Source organism: Chrysochloris asiatica, unplaced genomic scaffold (genome assembly GCF_000296735.1).
Source record: "Chrysochloris asiatica unplaced genomic scaffold, ChrAsi1.0 scaffold00214, whole genome shotgun sequence".
Lineage (NCBI taxonomy): Eukaryota > Metazoa > Chordata > Mammalia > Afrosoricida > Chrysochloridae > Chrysochloris > Chrysochloris asiatica.
Genome location: NW_006408732.1, coordinates 493,529 through 515,829, shown reverse-complemented (window position 1 = coordinate 515,829; position 22,301 = coordinate 493,529). Strand labels below are relative to the sequence as shown.

Below are 22,301 nucleotides of genomic sequence, written 5' to 3'. Positions count from 1 at the left end.
CTCTCTCTCTCTCTCTCTCTCTCTCTCTCTCTCTCTCTCTCTCAGATAATATGTAAATGGGAAATGGGTCCAGTACATTTTCAGTTGTGCGTATTTTAGTTATATCATGTTAGGTGCAAGTATGACTTTACAATTTTCTTTATTTAGAAATTATGCATATAGTTTATAGGTTTCAAGTTGACAAGAGTTCGCTGTAATAGTTAGGGATTGTAATAGGTTTTTCACTGGACCAGGCCTTCCAGAGGTTTAGCAGTTGAGATCTGCTTACTCCCATGGCGATAAAATATATTACAGGCATAGTTAACTCAGTGATGAGTGGCTATGAATAGCCAATCAGTTAAATGGATGTTTCATTTAAAGGGATGATCCCAATATAATGGACACCTAGGAGGGACTCTCTCACTCTCTTCTGCTGGGGACCTGAGATTCTACAATTGTAAGCCATTTTCATTCTCTCTATATACACACACCAACACACACACACTCACACACACACATATGTTGTTGTTGTTAAGGGCCATCAAGTCAGGACCCATGGTGACCCAGTATACGGTTTCCAAGGAGTGGGTGGTTAGTTCGACCCACCGACCTTGCAGTTCCAACCTACATATATATGTGTCACTGGTTTACTCATCTGCTGTTTTGAACGTCTAGGCATAGAAAATGCCACCCTGTTCTGTAAATATAATAATTACCAACGAACATTATACAGAATGGCCACTGGAGACTCCAAGTTAAAAAGTGTTATTGAGAAGATAGAAAAATGACATTTTAAGAGTTACATTTTAAGGCAAGGATAATAAGAAGCAAATCTGAGGAAAGACACAATTAACTTATTAAGTAGTTGACACAGAATGCAGTCAGGAAAACCTATCAGCTTAGCTGTAGGCAAGTGATTTTACTCTCCAGTCACAGAACTAACAGCTGTAAAATGAGGCTATTTACACAAGATCCAACATTTATAAACCTATGAAGAAATACGGCCATCAGTCAACAGCAACAAAATAATTGTTATTGTATTATCATTAGTACTTCATTTCATTCTTCTTTGATTAAAAATATATAATATTGTTAGTTTTAGTTGGAAAGAAATCATTTGATTCTGATATGCTGTGTAGATATTAAAGTAACATGGAGATTATTGGAATACCTACTCTTTGTGTATGTTTCATTTAACGTATATGTGCAAACCACACTGCCATCTCTGTTCCCCAATGTGAATCCTCTTCCATTCAGAACAATTTGAAATTCCTCTAGAAGTAAAAAGAAAGACAAACATTTTATACACTTTATACAAATAAAAAGACAAATGAAACTAAGGTATCTAGGTATATAAAATTAAATTTTTCACACCATTCAGCCAATTGATAACACTGAAGACAAAGTTCAATTTCCAAATCCACTCACATTTTAGACCCATTGAAATGCAGTGGAGTCCTGGTGTGTCACTGTGGGCTAATATGTCAGACTGCAAAGTTGTTTGAACTGCAAGGTCGGTGGTTCAAGCTCACCAACTGCTCCTTGGAAACCCTATAAAGGGTCACTATGGTTTGGAATTGACTCGACTGCACTTAACAACAATAAAAATGAAATGCAGTAGTCCTGCTGTGGTGTTGTAGAATAAATACTGGACTGCTAATCACAAGGCCAAAGGTTCAAAGCCACCAGCCACTCCTTAGAAACACTATATAGAGTTGCTATGAGTCGAACTGACTTGACCACATTTAACGACAACAACAGGGAAAATACTAATATTGCCATGTAAAGATGTGATATTTTATTTTTTAAAGCTAAGTGATTCCAGGTAGCAATCAAGATATTAAAATTGAAGTGTTACAGTCATTCTCATCCAGATACTATACAAGTCTCCCTAAATTCTATCGGAAAATATCAGAAAATACCATCATCTTCATGATGAACTTGACCTATACTCAGAGCGGTAGTTACTCTAAATACAGAGAGGGAAAGAGTCTTCAAATCAAGTTTCAATGGTATCCACTCTGTATACAGGACAGATAGGAATGGGCAACTTAGACTTTGGCTACCTAAAATGAGGGAGCAATAAAGGCACGAAGTGACTGGCTTACAAGGTTTCAAAAGAGAGTTTAAGAGTTTTGGGGGAAAGAAACAGTCCCCACTTAATAGCTGTCATCTTGTCTAGATGGGTCTGGTGAAAAAAGATGGGGATAAGATTTGTAAGATTCAATAGTGAATAACTGCTATCAAGACTAATCACGACTGTCACAACTGTAAAGGTAGAAGTTTTGTAACAAAAAAAGGGGAATGGTTCATCTTACAGTCCAGAAATAGAGGACCCTAGGACCATCAAGAGAGGAAAGCACAAATAGAATGCAGGACCTTATCCAGAGAAGCAGCAGCACCAGAGATGGAGGCAGACATGGGGGCATGGAGAGGGGGAGCGGCTGAGGACTCTAGATTCATCGACTAAGAAGAGAAGGGCTAAGAGCTGGTGGACAGGGGCAGACTTGCAGAATATGCCCTTTGGAGATGTAAATATTACGTATGCCTGAGTGGGTTTTTTTGTTTGTGTGTTTTTTAAAAAAGCTAAAGTGGATAGAGAGAAATACTGTTAAATGATGGTACATGGAGGGGATTATAATCAATGTAATGAAACAAGGTATATGATTTGTTGAATGTAAAACTGATGATATGCCCTGTAAACTTTCACTCAATACACAATAAAAACCTTAAAAAAAAAAAAAAGAAACCTCTTTTTTTTCTATCTTCAGGTATCAATGTATGGTAATATAAAGAAAATTCATTATTACTTCTCTTTGATTCTCAGAACAGTCATGTGTAGTATTTTTTTTTAAATCTACAGCTCCAATTGCGCTGTGTAGGATAAGCATTGGACTGCTAACTGAAGGTAGGTGGTTCAAACCCACCAGCTGTGCCTTAGGAACCCTATACATAGTAGCTGTGAGTCAGAACTGACTCCACAGCATTTAACAACAATGACATAGCTCTAATTACTGAGTTATTCTTTAACAGTTTCTTCACCTTCATTATACTGGTTTCATTTTCTGTTACACACAAATTTATAACTTGTCATAGGTCATGTGGCTCTGTGGGTTAATGCAACAGACGGCAAAGCTGTTTGAACTGCAAGTTCGGTGGTTCAAGCTCATCAGCTGCTCCTTGGAAACCCTGTACAGGGTCCCTATGGGTTAGAATTGACTCGATGGCACTTAACAACAACAACAATAATCTTACAGTCACTAAAGAAAGTTGTTAATGTTACAGGATAATGCACTGTACTGCAAGGTTGATGGTTCAAACCCACCAACTGCTCCTTGGAAACCCTATATAGAATCACTATGAACCAGAACTGACTCAATGGCACTTAACAACAATAACAACAGCTTATAGGAGTCCTGGTGTAGAGTAAGCATTGGATGCTAACCACAAGGTCAGTGGTTCAAGACTACCAGCCGCTCCTTGGAAACCCTATACAGGGTCACTATGAGTCAGAACTGACTAGGTGGCACTTAACAACAACAAACAGAAGAAATACTTAAATGTTGTTGTTGTTGTTGTTGTTGTCAGGGGCCATCAAGTCGGAACCGACTCATAGTGACCCCATGCACAGCAGAAGGAAACAATGTCCAATCCTGGGCCAAGCTCACTACCGCTGCCACACTTGATGCCATCAATGATGCCACCTGGCTGATTCATCTTGTTGGGGGTCTTCCTCTTTTTCTCTAACCCTCCATCTTACCCAGAATGACATCCTTCTCCAGTGACTGTTCCCTTCTGACAATATGTCCAAGAACCTAAATGTTAGAGAGGGAAATTTTTGCTAACTGGTCAAATAGCTTGATAGACAGCTAAAATTTTGGTGTATTGCTGCACGGTGTTACATTAACTATTTTTGTTGTTATTTTTCTATTAGGTGCTGTCAAGTTGGCTCCGATTCATAGAAACAGCAATGCGCAACAGAAGAAAATGTTGCCCAGTCTTGACCATCTTCCCAATTGTTGCTACGTTTGACTGTATTATTGTAGCAACAATGTCAATCAATTTTATAGAGACTCTCCTCTTTTGCTGACTCTCTACCTATCTAATTTATAAACCATGATGTTCTCCAGCAAATGGTCTCTCCTGAAGTAAATGAGACAAAGTCTTCTCATGCTTGAATCTAAGGAGCATTCTGCCAGTGATTCATCCAAGACACTTGTTCCTTTTTCTGGAAGTCCAGGTTATATTCCATACCCTTCATCAACACCACAATTCAAATGTTTCTATTATTTTTCAGTCTTATTATTCCATTGTGTCACTTTTACATGGCAATCAAAAATATCATGGCTTGGGTCAGGTGAACTGTAATCATCAAAGTGACATCTTTGCTTTTAAAACTTTAAAGAGGTCTTTTGCAGCAAATTTTCCTAATGCAATCTGTCATTTTATTTCTTGGTTACTGTTTCCATCAGCATTGATTTTTTTTGTCCAAGATGATCTACATTATTTACATAATTTTTTAACCATTTATCCTAATGTTATTAACAACTTTAATAGTGATTAAATCTCATCAGTCTTCTTAATGCCACCCATGTATGTGTTCCTAATCAAGACATATATAGTAATTAACTATAAAATGAATGTATTGTCGTAAAATTTTTCATTAAATTCTTTATAAAAGGAATTTTATTGACAAGTTAAATCAGGTACAGAAAAAATGTAAAACGCAATTCAGTAAAAAGAGCATGAACTGTATCTTACTATGATTAGTAGTGACTTGGGGTCCTAAAAGCCTATGAGCTGCTATCTAAGCTGTAACTATTGGTCTTTCCCTGTTAGCAGAAAAGAAAAGTGAAGAAAATCAAAGACTCAAGGAAACAATTAGTCCAAGGTTTAATGGGGCCATGTAAACCACAGCTTCCATGAGCCTGAAACTAGAAGAACTGGGCCAGATGGTGATGAGCTATGGCTACCAACTACTCTGGATCACAATAGACGGTCTTAGATGGAATGGGAGACAAAGTAGAACAAAGTTCAAAATCATAAAGAAGAGACTCACAGGTATAATAGTGACTAGAGGAACCCCCAATATGATGGCTCTTCCACACCCTTCAAATCTGAAACTGTACTCACCCCTGGGGAACACCTTTCAGCCAAACAGTAGACAGGCCTATTCAGGAACACCACCACCCATGTGGAACATGTTCATCAAAAGAATCAATTATATGAGATTCAAAAGGCAGTATTTTCCAAAAACAAAAATGAAGTACAGAAGGCGGGAGGGGCAGAAAAGCAGGACCAATGGAAACAAGGAATCAAGGGAAAAGTGGGAAAAGTGCTATTATACTGAGGAGATTGAAGCTAATATAATGAAATGAAATGTATATAAATTATTGCATTGAAAACAAATTTGCTCTTTAAACTTTCACCCAAACCCAAAGAAAATGTCCCTCCCCACACCAAAAAAAGAAAGGATGCTAGATTTTAGAGTTTTATAGACAAGGGTCAAATAGGCCAGTTATTAATAACACACACTGTGTCTTTCTCTTCCTCGGTTTCCCCATCTATAAATAATTAATACAACCATCCAATAGTGTTGCTATGAGGATTAGGGATTAGGTGGAATGGTAAATGCAACACACTTAGTATGTACCAAGCACATAAAAGGAGTTTAAAAGATAATCTTGTTGTTGAGTGATGTTGTTTCAATTTCAAGCAATAGCAACCCTGTATAGGATTTATAAGGAGCGTCTGGTAAGCTTGAACCGCCGACCTTACTGTTGAAACCGACTTCATAGTCCAGCACATTAACTCAGTATCATACCCATCTTATTCTGTTTCCATTTATTTATTTATTTATTTTGCTACGTCAGAAATTTAATAATCTAAATTCTTATTCAAGGGATTGCTACTCAGGGATTTCTAGGGACACTAAGGAGCTCTGGTAAGGAGCTCTGGTAGCTTAGTGGTTACAAATCAGGCTATGGACTGAAAGGTCAGCAGTTTGAAACTACCAGCTGTTCTGTGGGAGAAAGATGAGGCTTTCTTCTCCCATAAAGATTTACAGCCACGGAAAGCCTGTACAGAGTCACTATGAGTCGGAACCGACTACATGACACATAACATTTCTCTACAGCATTTCAATAATCATTTACTAGACCCCTGGTGTGGTACTGTAGGATAAGCACTGGACTGCAAACTACTAGGTTGGCAGTTTAAACCTCGGAAATCCTATACAGGGTCACTATGCATTGGAACCAACTCCACAGAACTTAACAACAACAGAGTTCAAAATAGCAGAGTTCAAGAGCATTTGCAAAAGGCTGATAACACAATACATTTCCTTCCCCACCAGACCCAACAGTTTCCTGTACTAAATGAAGTCAAGTTAAAAGAACTCCAGGTTATAACTCAAGAAGAAATAAAACAGGCCAGAGAGAACCACACTCGCTTTGGTTAAGGATGGCTGTGAGGCATAAAAACCTGAAATCTGTTCTTAGCACAGTTGACAAAGCACCTGCTTCCTGCCTGCCTTTCACCCATAAATCACTTCGTTTATGTACCCTAAGCTGGCAGATATTGTACCTTGGCCAGGTCATCAAAGCATGGAGTTAAAAAAAAAAGAGTCCATAGATACATGATTCTTTGTATAATTAAATAAAAAGAAAAATCTCATATTTTATTTTACTTACCATCAGAAAGGTCTCAAACATGTACTAAATATACAGAAGATTCTAAAAGCCTGCCACACAATATGCTCATTATTTAAAATAACACTCCAATCTTTAAAAATTTGAATTTAAAATAGAAATATTTCAAGGAATTATTTAAAAATTCTTACAGAAAATGATGCCAAAAAAGTTAATTTTGCTATTCTCTTTCCAACAGGAGTTTCAAATCATATATTTTAACTAGGAAAAAAGTACAATTTCTTACATGGTATTTTTAAATCCCAAATACTTACCCCCTACACAGACACTTGATGGTCGCAATTCCAGGATTTCAGTACATGACTGATGTAATATCTAGAAAGGAAAATCAGAAGAGTAAGATATACAATCAAATTATAATGTTGTTGTTAAGCACTGTCGAGTCAGTTCTGATTCACAATGACCCTGTGTAGGGTTTCCAAGGAGCAGCTGGTGGGTTTGAACTAACTAAATCTTCAGTTTACAGTCCAGTGCTGATTCTACAGTGCCACACCAGGAGTACTATAACATGAGTTATAAGATTATTGTTGTTGTTAAATGTTGACAATTATATATAACCTTAAATTTCTCCTCTTAAATTCTACAAATTGACAGAGAACATTTTATTAGCAATCAAGTTTTTTAGGAAATGTCTGCATTATATTTCAGAATAGATTGCAATCAAAGTAAATTCAGAAAATTACAAGTAAAGTGGATGTTTCCTCAAAGTCTGATAGGCCTGAGTATAAAAAGATAGACGAAAACTTGAAAACTTCCTGAATAAAACCAGTGTTGACTCTTTGGATCGGCAAATTAAATAATAAACAAAGTAAATAAAAACTAATTGCTGTTGAGTCAATTACAATTTATAATACCCCATATGTGTCAGAGTAGAACTGTGCTCCATAGGGCTATTACTGGTTGATTTTTTGGAAATAGATTGCCAGCTCTATCTTCTAAGTCCCCTTTGGGTAGACCACAATCTCCAATTTTTCAGTTAGTAGCCAAGCACATTATCCATTTACTCACCCAGGAATGCAGGCAAATACAAGACAGAAAAATCTGACCCCCTGTTTAATAATGCTAATTTAATATGCTTTTTTATTCACAGTTCCAAAAGACCATCAACAAACACATCTTCATTTGATTGATACTTGTATTCTATTTCTCAGGCTTCATTCTTATGGATGCTTATTGTTCATATGGTTATTTGGTATCATAGAGTTGACTCTGACTGATCGCGACCCTACGTACAACAGAATGCAACACAGGCTGGTCCTGTGCCATCCTCACAATTGTTGCTATGTTTGATCCTGTTGTTGCTCTCACTGTATCAATCCATGTCTATAAAGATCATCCTCTCTTTTTTGTTTTGCTGACCCTCTATCATATATTCTACTTTCTCTTGAAAATTGTTTCCTCCTGAAAACCTGTTCAAACAAGATGTGTTTGTTCTTCTAGAAATCCATTGTATATTCAGTATTCTTTCTCAACACCACAATTCAGTCATCAAACTTCTTGGTCTTCCTTAGAAATTCATTGTCCAGTTTTTGCATGCACATATTTGAGGTGTTTAAAATGCCATAGATTGTGTCAGGCACACCTTAGACTTCAAGGTGACATCTTTGCTTTATAATACTTTAACTAGGTCTTTTACAGCATATCTGCCCAATGCAATATGTTTTTTGTTATCTGAACCCAGCATTAGGGCTTCCGGTTTCTCTCTCTCTCTCACTCTCTTTTTTTTAATTATGTTTTGAGTGAAAGTTGACAGAGCAAATTGGCTTTCCATTCAACAACTCCTACACATTTTGTTTTGTGTATGAATACATTGATTGTAATTCCCACAAAGTATTGACACCCTTGCTACTTCCTCCCTGTGTTTATGATTTTCCTTTGTCTTTATCTTGTCTTTCTTCCTGTTTCCAAGGCTATTGATTGTGGATTCAAGTAAAATGAAATCCTTGACAGCTTCAATATAATTCTCAGATCCACAAAACATAACTGCCACAGAATATAGGCTCCTTGGATGAGCCAAACATTATCCTAAAAAAATAACAGACTCTGTACTCAAGCAGCCCCAGAACACAGATAGAATGCTCTTCTTAGCTTGTTCTGAGAAACAGACACCACCATACAAGGCACAAGGCTACAACTGAAAAACAATGACGAAATAAGCTGCTGGTAATGGATACAACAAGCCTGTCTTTATCTGGAATTGCTCTGCATGGCACTGAAACTCAGACAAATTCCAAATGAACTTTGAACAGCATTCCTTTCTTGACAGAAGTTGAGAACACATGGTGTGCAGTGGTTTCAGGCATGTCCTATACATAACTAGAACAGGAAGGAAGGATGATTGCAGGAAAGAAAATGCTTCCTGTGTTTTCTTTAATAAAAGTGGAAGTAAAAATTTTCTACCCTTAAAATATAAGGTCATAGAATTTTTGCTGCTAAACATGCTCTCTGAAAAGCATTCATTTCTACTCTTTTAGATTGTCCAGTGAGACTATTTTCACAGTAATTGAAGCTTTAGTGATTAAGAACTAAATCTAGTAAGCTTTTCATGGCTGACAAATTCCGAATAGGTTCTATTTAAAATCAGAACTTTCCAAAGAGATTCTTTCGGTACTCAAAGACCTTTCAGACTCCAAACTTCTCCCTTTGGTGTGCTATTTTGTCTGCTATATCCATGCTCACTCCTATGAATTCAAGAAATGAAGACCATTGTTCTGCCTGAGTAGTAGTACTTTGTATCACTGTGGTCTTTAAATGTTTCATCTTTAGTCATGTAACAACACTGAAGAAAATAGGATAGGAAAGCTTTACTAAAGGAATAAGGATTGAAAAAGGTCCCAACTAGTAAAATCAAAGTTACAGGGACGTTAAAGTTGTAGCTTTGTCAGAGATACAGGTGAGAGCACTGTTTTGTTAAATGCTTTGGAGTCAGTTTCTAGGGTTTAAATCTTTTTGCAGGAGCAGAAAGCCTCATCTTTCTCCTTTAAAATTGTCCTTCAAGGATAATTGATAGTCCACATCTCTGAAAACAGACTCTTTTTAACCCAGTAAAGTATTTTGGCATTAAATAAGAGGTTCAGAGAAATGTAGCTCTAATCAATTCAGAGATTTTAAGCAGAGATTAAAAGTAGCTAAAGGTTGCTTAAAACCTATCATAAATTTACATTTAAGAATACATTTATAAAGAACAAAACTCAAAATCATAAAGAAGACTAAGCTTCCTGGTCTGATGTAGACTGGTGGAACCTCAAAGCTTGGGCCCTTGGATACTCTTGAACTCACTTCCATGACTTAGTTTACAACCAACCCACAGAGAGGTATATTGTTGTTGCTGTTAAAGGCCTTTAATTAGAGTCCAATTTATAGCTACCCTTTATAGGGTCTCTGAGGACCAACTGTAGGGTTTGAACTACAACCTTGCAGCTAGCAGTTGAGTGCTTATCCTACATCACTATAAACACTGGTGAGGTACACAAACCATACAATGGTGAACAATTGAAGTTCAAAAGAAAAGTATTTGCCTAGTGACACAATTGAGACATGCTGGAAGACAGGGAGGAGTGGAAACAAAAGACACAGGGAGGACATGCTTGTTTTAGTAATCTAGTACTGCTAAAGAGGAAATATCACAAGCGGATGCCTCTAACAAACATAAATGTATACTCTCGCAGTTTTGCTGTTGCTGTTATAAAGGGCTGTCAAGTCTGTACTGACTCATTGCTATACTACGCACAACAGAATGAAACTGTCAATTCTTGTTCCGACCTCAAAATCATTGCTAAGCTTGAGAACATTGCTGCTGCCACTGTGCCAATTCATATTGTCAGGGGTCTCCCCCTTTTTTGCTGACCTTCCACTTTACTACACTTGATGTCCTTCCCCAGGGATTGGTTGCTTTTGATAATATGTCCGAAGTATGAAAGACCAAATCTTGCCATCTTGGCTTCCAAGGAGTATTCTGGTTATTCTTCTTTCAATACTGATTTGTTTGTTCTTTTGGCAATCTAGGGTACTTTTAACATTCTCCTCTAACCCCATAACCCAAATGCATCCATTTTTCTAGTCTTCCTTATTCACTGTACAACCTTCAGATGCACACAAGGTTACTGAAAATACTATGGTTTCAGTCAGGCATGCCTTAGTCCTAGTCCTCAAACTGACATCTTTACTCTTGAACACTTTAAAGAGATCTTGTGCAGCAAATTTTCCCAATGCAATATATCATTTGATTTCTTGACTGCTGCTTCCTTCCGTGCTGATGGTTGATCTGAACAAAATGAAATCTTTGAGAATTTCATTTTTTTTTTCTCCATGTGTCCTGATGTTATTTACTGGTCCAGTGGTGAGGAGTTTTGTTTTCTTTATATTGAGGTGTAACCGATACTGAAGGATGTGGTCTTTGATTTTCATCAATAGATATTTCAAGTAATCTTCACTTCCAGCAAGCAAGGTTGTATCATCTACATATCACAAGTTGTTAATGAAACTTCCTCCAATCCTGATGCCACATCCTTCTTCATCTAATCCAGTTTCTCAAATTATTTGCCAGCACACAGATTGATAAATGTGGTGAAAGAATACAACCCACGCACACACCTTTATTAATTCTAAAACATTCAGTGTCCCTTTGTTCTGTTCAAACAATTGCCACTTACTGTATATATAGGTTCCTCATGAGCACCATTAAGTGTTCTAGAATACCCATTCTCCTCAAGGTTGTCCATAGCTTGTCATGATCCACATAATTGAAAGCCTTTGTGTAGTCAATAAAGCACAGGTAAAAATTCCTCTGGTATTCTCTGCTTTCAGCTAAGAGCCATCTGATGTCAGCAGTGATATTCCTCATTCCACATCCTCATCTGAATCTGGCTTGAACTTCTGGCACGTCCCTGTCAATGTACGAATGCAGTCATTTTTTTAAATTATCTTTAGAAAAAAATTACTTGTATATGCTATTACTAATATTGCCTGATTATTTCCACATTCTGGTGGGTCACCACTCTTTAGAATAAGCACAAATATGACATAGTTGAGTAAGTGCTTCCAGTTCTGCCTCAGTTTGTTGAAAGATTTCAGTTTGTATCCATCAGTTCCCGGAGTTTTGTTCTTTGGCAATGCCTTCAGTGAACCTTGGATTTCTTTCTTGGGTATCATTGACTCTTGATCAATGTTACCTCTTGAAATGGTTGAACATCAACCATTAATTTTTGGTCCTTTTTGATACGTTCTGCATCATTCAACATTTCACCAAAGTTGTAGTTGTTAGGTGCCATCGAGTTGGTACTGACTCGTACCAACTCTATGTGCAACAGAATGAACCACTGTCCAGTCCTACACCAACTCACAATCATTGCTACATTTGTGCCCATTTTTGCTGCCACTGTACCAATCCATCTCTTTTTCTCCAACCCTTCATTTTACCAAACATGATACCCTTCTTCAGGAACGGTCCCTCCTGACAATATGTCTGAAGTATGAGAGACTAAGTCTGGTCACTCTGGCTCCCCGGAAGCATTCTGGCTGTACTTCTTCCAACACAGACCTGATTGTTCTTTTTAATATTCTCCTCCAACACCACAGCTCAAATGCATCAGTTCTTCTAAGGTCTTCCTTATTCACTGTTCAACTTTCACACGCATACTAGGAAGAAGGAGATATGGACTACTTCTGATTATTTTGTCATTGTAAACCTTAGGAATTTTACCCATAGAATCCTTTAATATTGTAAATAGAGGCATGACCGTTTCTCAGTTCCCTCAACATAAGAAATGCTGAGCGTATTCTTCCTTTTTGGTGTTCTAATATTTGACTTTGTTATCTCCAGCTTTGAAATTTTCTATTCAGCTCTTTTGCTTCCACATTTCTTCCATTTACTTTAGCATATCTATGCTGAAGAGCAAGTTTCAGAGTCTCTTCTGGCATCCATTTTGATGTTTTCCTTCTTTATTATCTTCTTAATGTCCTCTCACCTTCTTCCTATATGATGTTCTTGATGTCATTACAAAACTGTCTGGTCTTCAGCCATTAGCGTCTCATGCATCAAATCTCTTCTTGATGTGATGTCTTAATTTAAGACATGGGATATGTTCAAGATTATATTTTTACTTTCATGGACTTGTTTTAATTTTCTTCAGCTTCAACCTAAACTTGTATATGAGTAATTGATGGTGTACAGTTTGCCCATGGCCTTGTTTTGGCTGATAATATGGAGCATTTCCACCATCTCTTTCCACACATGTAGTGTATTCCATCTGATGAAGTCCATGTAGACAGTCTTCTTTCATGTTGTTTAAAAAGGTATTTGCGATAGAGAAGTCATTGGTCTTGCAAAATTATATCATGCAATCTCCAGCATCATTTTATCACCAAGGCCATATTTTCCAACTACTGACCCTTCCTCTTCATTTCTAACCTTTTCATTCTGATTGCCAATAATGAGCAATACATCTTGATTGAATGTTTGATCAATTTCAGCTTAAAGAAGTTGGTAGAATTCTTATATTTCATCATCACTCCCTTTAGTGGGTGGTGCATAAGTTTGAATAATAGTTGTATTAATTAGTCTTCCTTGTAGGCATATGGATATTACCCTATCACAAACAGCTTTATACTTCAAGATAGATCATGAAATGTTCTTTCAAATGATGAATGTGATATTATTTCCCTTCAATTTGTCATTCCTGGCATAGTAAACCATGTGACTGTCAGATTCACAATAGTCATTATCAGTCCATTTTGGCTCACTAATGCCTAGGCTATGTTTATGCATTTCATTTAATTTGTGACAACTTCAAATTTTCTTAGATTCATACTTTATACATCGCATGTTCAATTGTTAATGGATGTTTGCAGCTCTTTGTCTTCCTTTTGAGCTACACCCATCATCAAATGCGGTCCTGAAAACTTTACTTCGTTTGCGTCATCACTGTCAACTCTATTTTGAGGAGGCAGCTCTTCCTCAGCTGTATTTTAGTGGCCTTCAACCTGAGGGGCTCATCTTCCAGCACCTTATCTGACATTAGTTTGGTGTTCTTCATGAAATTTCAATATTCAATAATCTTTTGCTATCTGACAGTGTTCCACTGCTATTCATAAGGTATCCAGTGACTAAATATTTGGAAGTAGTATATCTCCCCTTGCTCCTACTCTGTCTTAGTCTGTAGGCTCAGCTGAAATCTGTCCACCATGGGTGACTCTACTGGTATGTAAGATATCAGTGGCATAGCTTCCAGAATCACAGCAACACACAAGTCACCACAGTATGACCAACAGATGAGTGGTTGGTTATCTGACAGTTTAGGAGGCTGGAAATTTAAATTCAGAGGGCTCAATTTGTAGGTCTAGCATTCCTTGGAGAGCACCATGTCTTGGCATCAATCTTTCCTTGGATCTAGCAGCTTCACAGTGCAGAGACTCCAGGTCCAAAGGATGTGCTCCACTCCCGGCTCTCCTTTCTTGGAGGTAATAGGTACCTCTTTCTCTGTTCATGTGTCTCTCCTTTTATTTCTTATAAAATAAAAGGTATTGTATGTCACATGCTTGGGAATCCCACATACATGGAATCAGGGTCTTCATGGGATTAAGGCTGGTGGTGTGGTGCTGTAGAATAAGAACTGGACTGCTAACCATAAGGTTAGTGGTTCAAACCCACCAGTAACTCCTTGGAAATATTATACAGGTCACTTTGTCGGAATTGACTCTACAACACTTATATACTCCACCACCATTTCCACCCTAAATTATCTTATTGGTTTTATCACAACAGATCACATAATGGGGAATCATCTCATAACTAGCAAAGCACTGAAATTCCTGGCCCGGGCAAGCTAACACATATTTTGGGTGACATAGTCAATTTATGACAGCAATACTACATTGAGAGGATTGCAACTGAGATGAAATGAAGCATATGATTTGTTGAATGTAAAACTGATGATCTGCTCTGTAAACCTTTAAGCAATTCACAATTAAAAGGTTTTTTGAAAAAAAATATATTTACATTACTTTAATATGGAACTCAACTCTTTCAACAAAATGTGTTTTTATAGAAACTATCTTATTGAAGAGAAGAGTAATTCAGTTAACACATGAATAAAAAGTCAACAATTCTGACTATGTGGGATTGCATCTTCACCTGATGAAATCAGTTTAATTCTTACAGAACACCGACTATGGTTTTTTATTAATGTCTCTTGACCTTTTAAAAGGGTAAGCTAAAAAGTATTGGCATAAAACTATAGAGACCTTTATTAAATAAAAATATCAAAATGTGAAGCTATTGTTTCTCTACATATCCTCCCTCTAGGTCTATACACTTCTGAAGACAGTGTTTCTATCTCTCTAACACCTCTTTTGGAGTCCTACTATGGCACTGTAGGATAAGCATTAGACCGCAAGGTCAGTTGGAATCACAAAATTGGCAGATCAAACTCACCAGCAGCTCCTCAGAAACCCTATACAAGGTTGCTATGAGTCTTAAATGATCTGATGGCATTTAACAACAACACTTAACATTTCAAAATAAGGAGAAATAGGTGCAAACATCCATTAATAATCATAACATGGAATGGGTGCAATATGATTCTAGGAAACTTAAAAGTATCAAAATGAAATGGAACACAAATATCGATATTCTAGGCATTGTTCTTTTTGTTGTTACGTGTCTTCCATTTGGTTCCAACTCATAGCAACCTTAATGCAAAACAGAATGAAACAGCCCAGTTCTGTGCCATCCTCACACCTGTTACATTTGAGCCCACTGCTGTTGCCACTTAGTCAATCTATCTTAATGGGTGTCTTCCTCTTATTTGCTCTTCCTCCATTTTTCCAAGCGTGTTAGAAGTATAAGAGATGAAGTCTCGCCATCCTTGCTTTGAAGGAGCATACCGGCTGCACTTATTCCAAGACAAATTTCTTTGTTCTTCTGGTAGTTTATGGTATTCTTAGTATACCTCTCCTATACAGTAATTTAAATGTATCAGTTTTATTCAGTCTTGCTTATTCTTTGTTCAAATGCCACAGGTATATGAGGTGATTGAAAATACCATGGCTCAGGTCAGGTGCACCTTAAACCTCAAACTGACATCTTTGCTCTTAAACACTTTGAAAAGGTCTTTTGATCTTAAATACTTTGAAAAGGTCTTTTGCAGTGAATTTGCCTCATGCATTCATTATTTCATTTCTTGATTGCTGCTTCCATGCGTGCTGATGGTGGATCCTAGCAAAATGAAGTCTTTGACAAATTCTATCTTTCCTCCATTTATCATGATGTTATTTATTTATCAATGATGAGGATTTTTGTTTTCTTTACATTTGCATCTAATCAGTTTGAAAGGCTGTAGTTTTTCATTTTCATCAGTAAGAATTTTAAGTCCTTTCCACTTCCAGCGAGCAAAGTTGTGTCATTTGCATATCCTACGTTGTTAATGAGTCTTCCTCCAATCCTGATGCCATGTTATTCTTATAATCCATCTTCTTGGATTATGTGCTCAGCATACAGATTGAATAAATATGTTGAAAAGATATAACTGTGGTGCACACCTTTCCTGATTTCAAAAAATTCTGTATCCTATTGTTCTGTTCTAATGACTGCCTTTTGGTCTATGTACAGTTTCCTCATGAGCACAATTGAGTGTTCTGAATATCCATCCTTTACAATAATATCTATAGCTTGTCACAATCCACACAGTCAAAAGCCTTTGCACAGTCAGCAAAGCACAAGTGACCATCTTTCTGATATTCTCTGCTTTAAGCCAAGATCCATCTCATGTCAGCAATAATATCTCTAGTTCCAAATCCTCTACTGAATTTGGCTTGACCCTCTGGCTGTTGCATGTTGATGTACTGTTGCAACTGTTTTTTAATTATCTGTAGCAAAATTTTGCTTGCATGTGATATTAATGATATTGTCTAATGATTTCTGCATTTCCATTGGTAACCTCTCTTTGGAATAGGCACAAATAGGCATCTCTCCCAATCATTTGGCCAGGTAGGTGTCTTCCAAATTTCTTGGCATATATGGCTTCCAGTGCTCTATCAACTGTTGAAATTTTTCAATTTTTTACTCTGTCAATTCCTGGAGGCTTGGCTTTCACCAATGCCTTTAGTGCAGCTTAGCCATCTTCCTTTAGTATCATGGTTCTTAATCATATGTTATCCCTTGAAATAGTTGAGCATCAGCTATTTCTTTTTTGTACAGTGATTGCATATTATTGCCACGTTCTTTTGATGCTTTCTTCATCATCCAGTATTTTGCCCACAGAATTCTTCAATACTGCAAGTTGAGGCTTGAGTTTTTTATTCAGTTATTTAAGTTAAAGAAATGCTAAGCATATTCTTCCCTTTTGGTTTTCTAACGCTAGGTCTTTGCACATTTCATTAAAATACTTGACTTTGTCTTCTCAAGTGGCCCTTTGCAATTTTCTGTTCAGGTGTTTGACTTCCTCATTTCAATTTATTTTAGCCTATCTATGCTCAGAAGTCAGTTTCATAATCTTATCTGGGATCTATTTTTGTTTTTTTCTTTCTTTCATGGCTTTTTAAATGACCTTTTGCTTTCTTCCTGTATGACACTCTTAATGCCATCCTACAACTCTTCTGGTCTTCAATCAATAGTGCCTAATGCATCAAATCTATCTAAATTCAGGTAGGATATATTCAAGTTCATATTTTGGTTTACTTGAACTTGTTTTCATTTTCTTCAGCATTAGCCTGAACTTGCATATGAGTAATTTTTCCACAGTCAGCCCCGGTCTTGTTTTGGCTGATGGAGCTGCTCCATTGCTTCTTCCCATTGATGTATAATATAGTAAATTTATTTGCTTTGTATTCCATTTGGTTAGGTCCATGTACATGTGTTTTGTTAAGTGTTGTTAAGTTGTTTCTGACTCATAGAGGCCCTGAATAGGGCTTCCAAGAATCAGCTGGTGAAATTGAACCTTTGACCTTGTGGCCCAAATCGACTTTGAAGTCCAGTGCTTTATCCCACAACACCACACCAGGACTCCCCCATGTGCATAGTCTCCTTTTATGTTGTTGAAAGAAGTATTTGCAATAAATAAGTCATTGGCCTTGCAAAATTCTATCATGTGATCTCCAGTATAATTTCTATCACCAATTTTTCATATTTTCCAATTACTGATCCTTCCTCTTTGTTTTCAGTCTTCACATTCCAGTCACCAGTAATGCATCTTGATTTCATGCTTCATGAATTCAGACTGAAGAAATAGGTAGGATTCTTCAATTTCATCATCTGGGACTTTAGTGGTTGGTACGACTTTGTTGTGATGAAAACAAAATTCCTGTGAGTAATTTCCTAACCTTTATCTCACCAATGTAGTTTTTACTGTATTTAAAATGTCTTCATAATAAGCTCCCTTGAGTGCCATGTGTTCATCTAGAAAGTCTAATAAGATTGTTGTTGTTATGTGCCATGGAGTCGGTTCTGACTCATAGCGACCCTGTATAGGGTTTCCGAGGCTGTAAATCTTTACGGGAGCAGAATGCCTCCTCTTTCTCCCGCGAAACAGCTGGTAGTTTCAAACTGCTGACCTTAAGGTTCACAGCCCGATTCGTAACCACTATGCTACCTCTTCAGAATTCAAAAAAAAACAGTCACCATTTCTTTCTGAGCTGACCTCTCTGCTTTGAATTTAAGTGGCCCAACAGAACTCCTCAGAAGCCACTATTCTGATCAGACCTTTTTGTTGTTGTTGTTGTTGACCTTGAAATTAGCAGTCTAGCACTTACCCTAAAGTGCCACATCAGGATTCAAGTATGAGTATAAAATGAAACATCACAGAATCAGGAGGTGGGATATCACTACCATTAAGAAGAAATAGCCAGGAGTAGAGTGCCGTCTTTGGACCCCACAATACCTATGTAATAAAAACTCTCGATCCAGGAACAGAAAGCCGTGACAGCAGAGGAGTCGCAGCAGCAGAACTGAGAGATAGAGCACCAGTGTGATGGGCTTCCTAACCCATGGAACGAGTAAACCTGAGTGACTTTGGGCAGGAGGTTAGCTTAAAGAGTGGGGTTCCTCCAGGTGCTTAATTGGGAAAGCTAGGTTTGCTGCCCTATGTAGCTAGAGCCTATAGTGCCTTCAGGCTGAGGCTTATAGTGGAGAGGCGCACCCTGTGGGCATTTATTTATCAGCAACCCTAGAAGAGCTTTGTAACACTGTTTTAGCATTAAAGGAGGCCAGGTCAAGGATCCTGTGAACACTGGCTGAGGAGAAGCTCTCTGACTGGAAGAACTGTGCCCTAAACATTTGTGACCTTGAATTACTAACCTATTAATTTCCCTAATAAGCCCCATAGCTTTAAGTACAGTGTCTAAGTTCTGTGTGGCCACTTCAATGAATTATTGGACCCAAATGAGAAGTTGAAAGTGCTGTTGGAGGGATGGTGGCGTCTTTTGTTGTTTTTGTTTTGTTTTCAGGGCTTTTATGGTTTTCTTTTAAATTCCAAAATACCCCTTACTTTGGCTAAACTAAAAATATTTTTATCACCTCTAGACAGTATAGGATACTCATATACTTATAATTTCTCTATTTTTCTATTTATTGTTTTATTTTTCCTCTTGTCTATAACTGATTTCTATCTCAATTTGTTTTATACAACAAAACATTTTTACTTTTTATCTAAAATACTATAATAATAAGCTACCAGAGGCTCTAACTCTGATGTTTGGGCACCACACACAAGTAAAAAATTAGGAATAAGCTGTTTTGAAAAACATATAAAACATTTTTTTTCCATAAAAGTAATAATGATAATAGCATTTTTCAATCACAACTTCAAAAGTTACAATAACCTTTAGCCCTTAAAACACAAAAGGTATTCAGGACAAGTAGACAGAAGACTGCATTTTCTCTTTTTTTTTTTCTGGATGGGGAGCTCACCTTGGGTGATTATTTCACATGCAAAAAAAATTAAGTCTCTAGTCCTTTCTGGTGTCATTGCCTCATCTAGGTTTCTAGACATATACTGATTCCACCTCCATTGTAAGGAGCATTCTGACTGCACTTCTTCCAAGACAAATTTGTTTGTTCTCTGGCAGTCCGTAGTATATTTAATATTTTTGGTCAACACCATAACTCAAATGCATCAATTCTTCTTCAGTCTTCTTTATTCTAGAAAGTATCACAACTTCAACAAAAAATGTTTGCAGAACCATAAGCATCCCTATGCATACAATTTCACATAGTAAAACAACATAAACCAAGAAAGATAAGTATCATGAGAAAAATTGCTTTCTAAAGTAGGACACTGACAATGGAAAAACAACTCTCCTTCCACATGTACCTGAGGAATGTTTCCCCCCTTTTTATTTCATTCCTCCTATACTTGTGAATGACAGGTCTCTCAAAGCTATTAGCCTTCCCTTGCACTCAAGAGAGGATGAAAAAAATACATGAGTGCAAAGAAAAAAGAGGTCTAGAAAGAATAGTTCTTTTTGTACATAAGATTTGTATAACTTGGGTTTGTAAGTCAATGAAAGGGTACAAAGGAAAGACATTGTTGTTGTTGTTGTTATGTGCCATCGAGTCGGTTCCGACCCATAGCGACCCTGTACAGGGTTTCCGAGGGTGTAAATCTTTACGGGAGTAGAAAGCCTCATCTTTCTCCCGCGGAGCAGCTGGTAGTTTCGAACCGCTGACCTTAAGGTTCGCAGCCCGATTCATAACCACTACGCTACCAGACATTAAAATATGTCAAATTCTAAATTCAATTGCAAAATTTTTAATTCCAGCTTGCTGTTCCAAATGCCTAAATTCTTTATCTCCATAATAATATTCTCTATACTTTCTCATTTTTGAAAATTTCTATTTAAAATATTTGTGTTGAATACATCCTTTAAATTAACATATAAAGTCCTGTCATGTGTTAACAAGTTGTTGTCATTGTTAGGTGTCTTCAAGAATGTCCTGACTCAAAGCAACTCTATGTCCAGCAAAGCAAAACATTGCCTCATAATCTTGCTATGTTTGAGCTCATTGCTGCAGCCACTGTGTCAGTCCTTCTTTACGATTATCTTCCTCTTTTTTGCTGACTTTCTGTTTTACCAAGCATGATGTCCTTCTTCAGGGACTGGTCCCTCCTGATAACATGCCCAAAGTCCATGAGCTGAAGTGTCCCCATCCTAGCTTATAAAGAGCAGACAGACTAACAGTATTTCTTCCAAGAAAGACTTATTATTTCTTCTGGCAAGCCATGATAGATTCAACATTTCTCCCCAACACTATAATTCAAGGCATTCATTCTTCTTCAGTTTTCCTTATTCACTGTCCAGTTTTTGCTGTGATCCAATGGACCTTAATTTTCAAAATGACAATTCTGCTTTTTAACAGATTTGCTCAATGTAATACGTCATTGAATTTCCTGACTGCATAATTAATACACATTAATTGTGGATCTAAGTAAAATGAAATCTTTGACAAGTTGAACCTTTTCTCTGTTTATCTTGATGTTGCTAATGTCCCAGTTTGTTTTCTTTAGGCTGAAGTGTACTTTTATTTAAGACTGTAATCATAGATCTTCATCAGTAAGTGGTTTAAGTCATCTTCACATTCAACAAATAAGTGTATCATCTGAATATAGCAGCTTATTCATGAGTATTCATCCACTGCTAATGCTATGTTCTCCAAATATTTCAATGTCTGTGATTATTTGCTCAACTTACAAATTAAATACATATGGTGAAAGGATACAATTCCAACATACATCTTTCTTGATTTTGAAAACCTTCAGTATCTCCTTGTTCTTCTCCAATGACTGCCTTTTGGTCAATGTGTATAGGTTCCTCATGAGAACAATCAAGTGTTCGAGAATTCCAATTCTTCTCCATGTTATCCGTAATTTATTACAAACCACACAAATTATTTTGCATAGTCAATGAAATAAAGGTAAACATCTTTCTGGTATTATCTGCTTTCATCAAGATGCATGCAACATTGGCAGTGATACCACCCATTTCCATGTCCTCTTCTGAATCTGTCTTGAATTTCTAGCAGCCCCCTATAGGAGCAGTTGGTGAGCTTGAACCATTGAAATTGAAGTCAAACACATTAACTGGCAGTACTCCTCTAGGACTCAACCTACTGGTACTTAAAAATTACAGAATCACAACAACACACAAGCCACCGCAGTACGAAATACCAACAGACAAGTCTTAAAAACATTTCTTTTAGTATGTTGTTGTTTCCTGGAATATTGTTTTCACCAATGCCTTAGTGCAATTGGATTTCTTCCTTAAACTCTTGACTATATGCTACCTCCTGAAATGGCTGCACTGGACTCTATCTCTCCCATAACCTTTTTTTTTTTTTTTTTCATTCATTCATTCGTTTATCGGGTTTAGATTTAGAGCAATGTTAGGTTCACAGAAACATTGATTTGACTGGAAAGTTCTGACGGCCCTATACAGCACTCCATGTAGGATTGCTGCTTCTGTTAACATCTTGCAGGTGCGAATCGTGTGTTCATGCCGATGACCCAATATTGATATATTACCGATATTCACATGGACCTCACCAGATGGAACACATAGAAATCAAATAGACTACATCTGTGGAAAGAGAAGATGGAAAAGCTCCATATCATCAGTGAAGAC

At 37.1% G+C, this 22,301-nt stretch overlaps 1 protein-coding gene across 3 annotated transcripts in view; it reads right to left on the bottom strand.

The window, feature by feature from the left end:
• ANTXR2 (anthrax toxin receptor 2) overlaps positions 1-22,301 on the bottom strand; it is a 242,129-nt gene that overhangs the window by 177,084 nt on the left and 42,744 nt on the right. For 2 of the 3 annotated variants that reach the window (XM_006872894.1, XM_006872892.1), the window contains exons 8-9: positions 6,944-7,004; positions 1,155-1,253 (exon numbers count right to left, since the gene is read on the bottom strand). The exons of the other annotated variant lie outside the window; for it this stretch is intronic. In XM_006872894.1, coding sequence (XP_006872956.1) covers positions 1,155-1,253; positions 6,944-7,004 — 160 coding nt within the window. The remainder of the gene's footprint in view (positions 1-1,154; positions 1,254-6,943; positions 7,005-22,301) is intronic. 3 annotated transcript variants of the gene reach the window in all.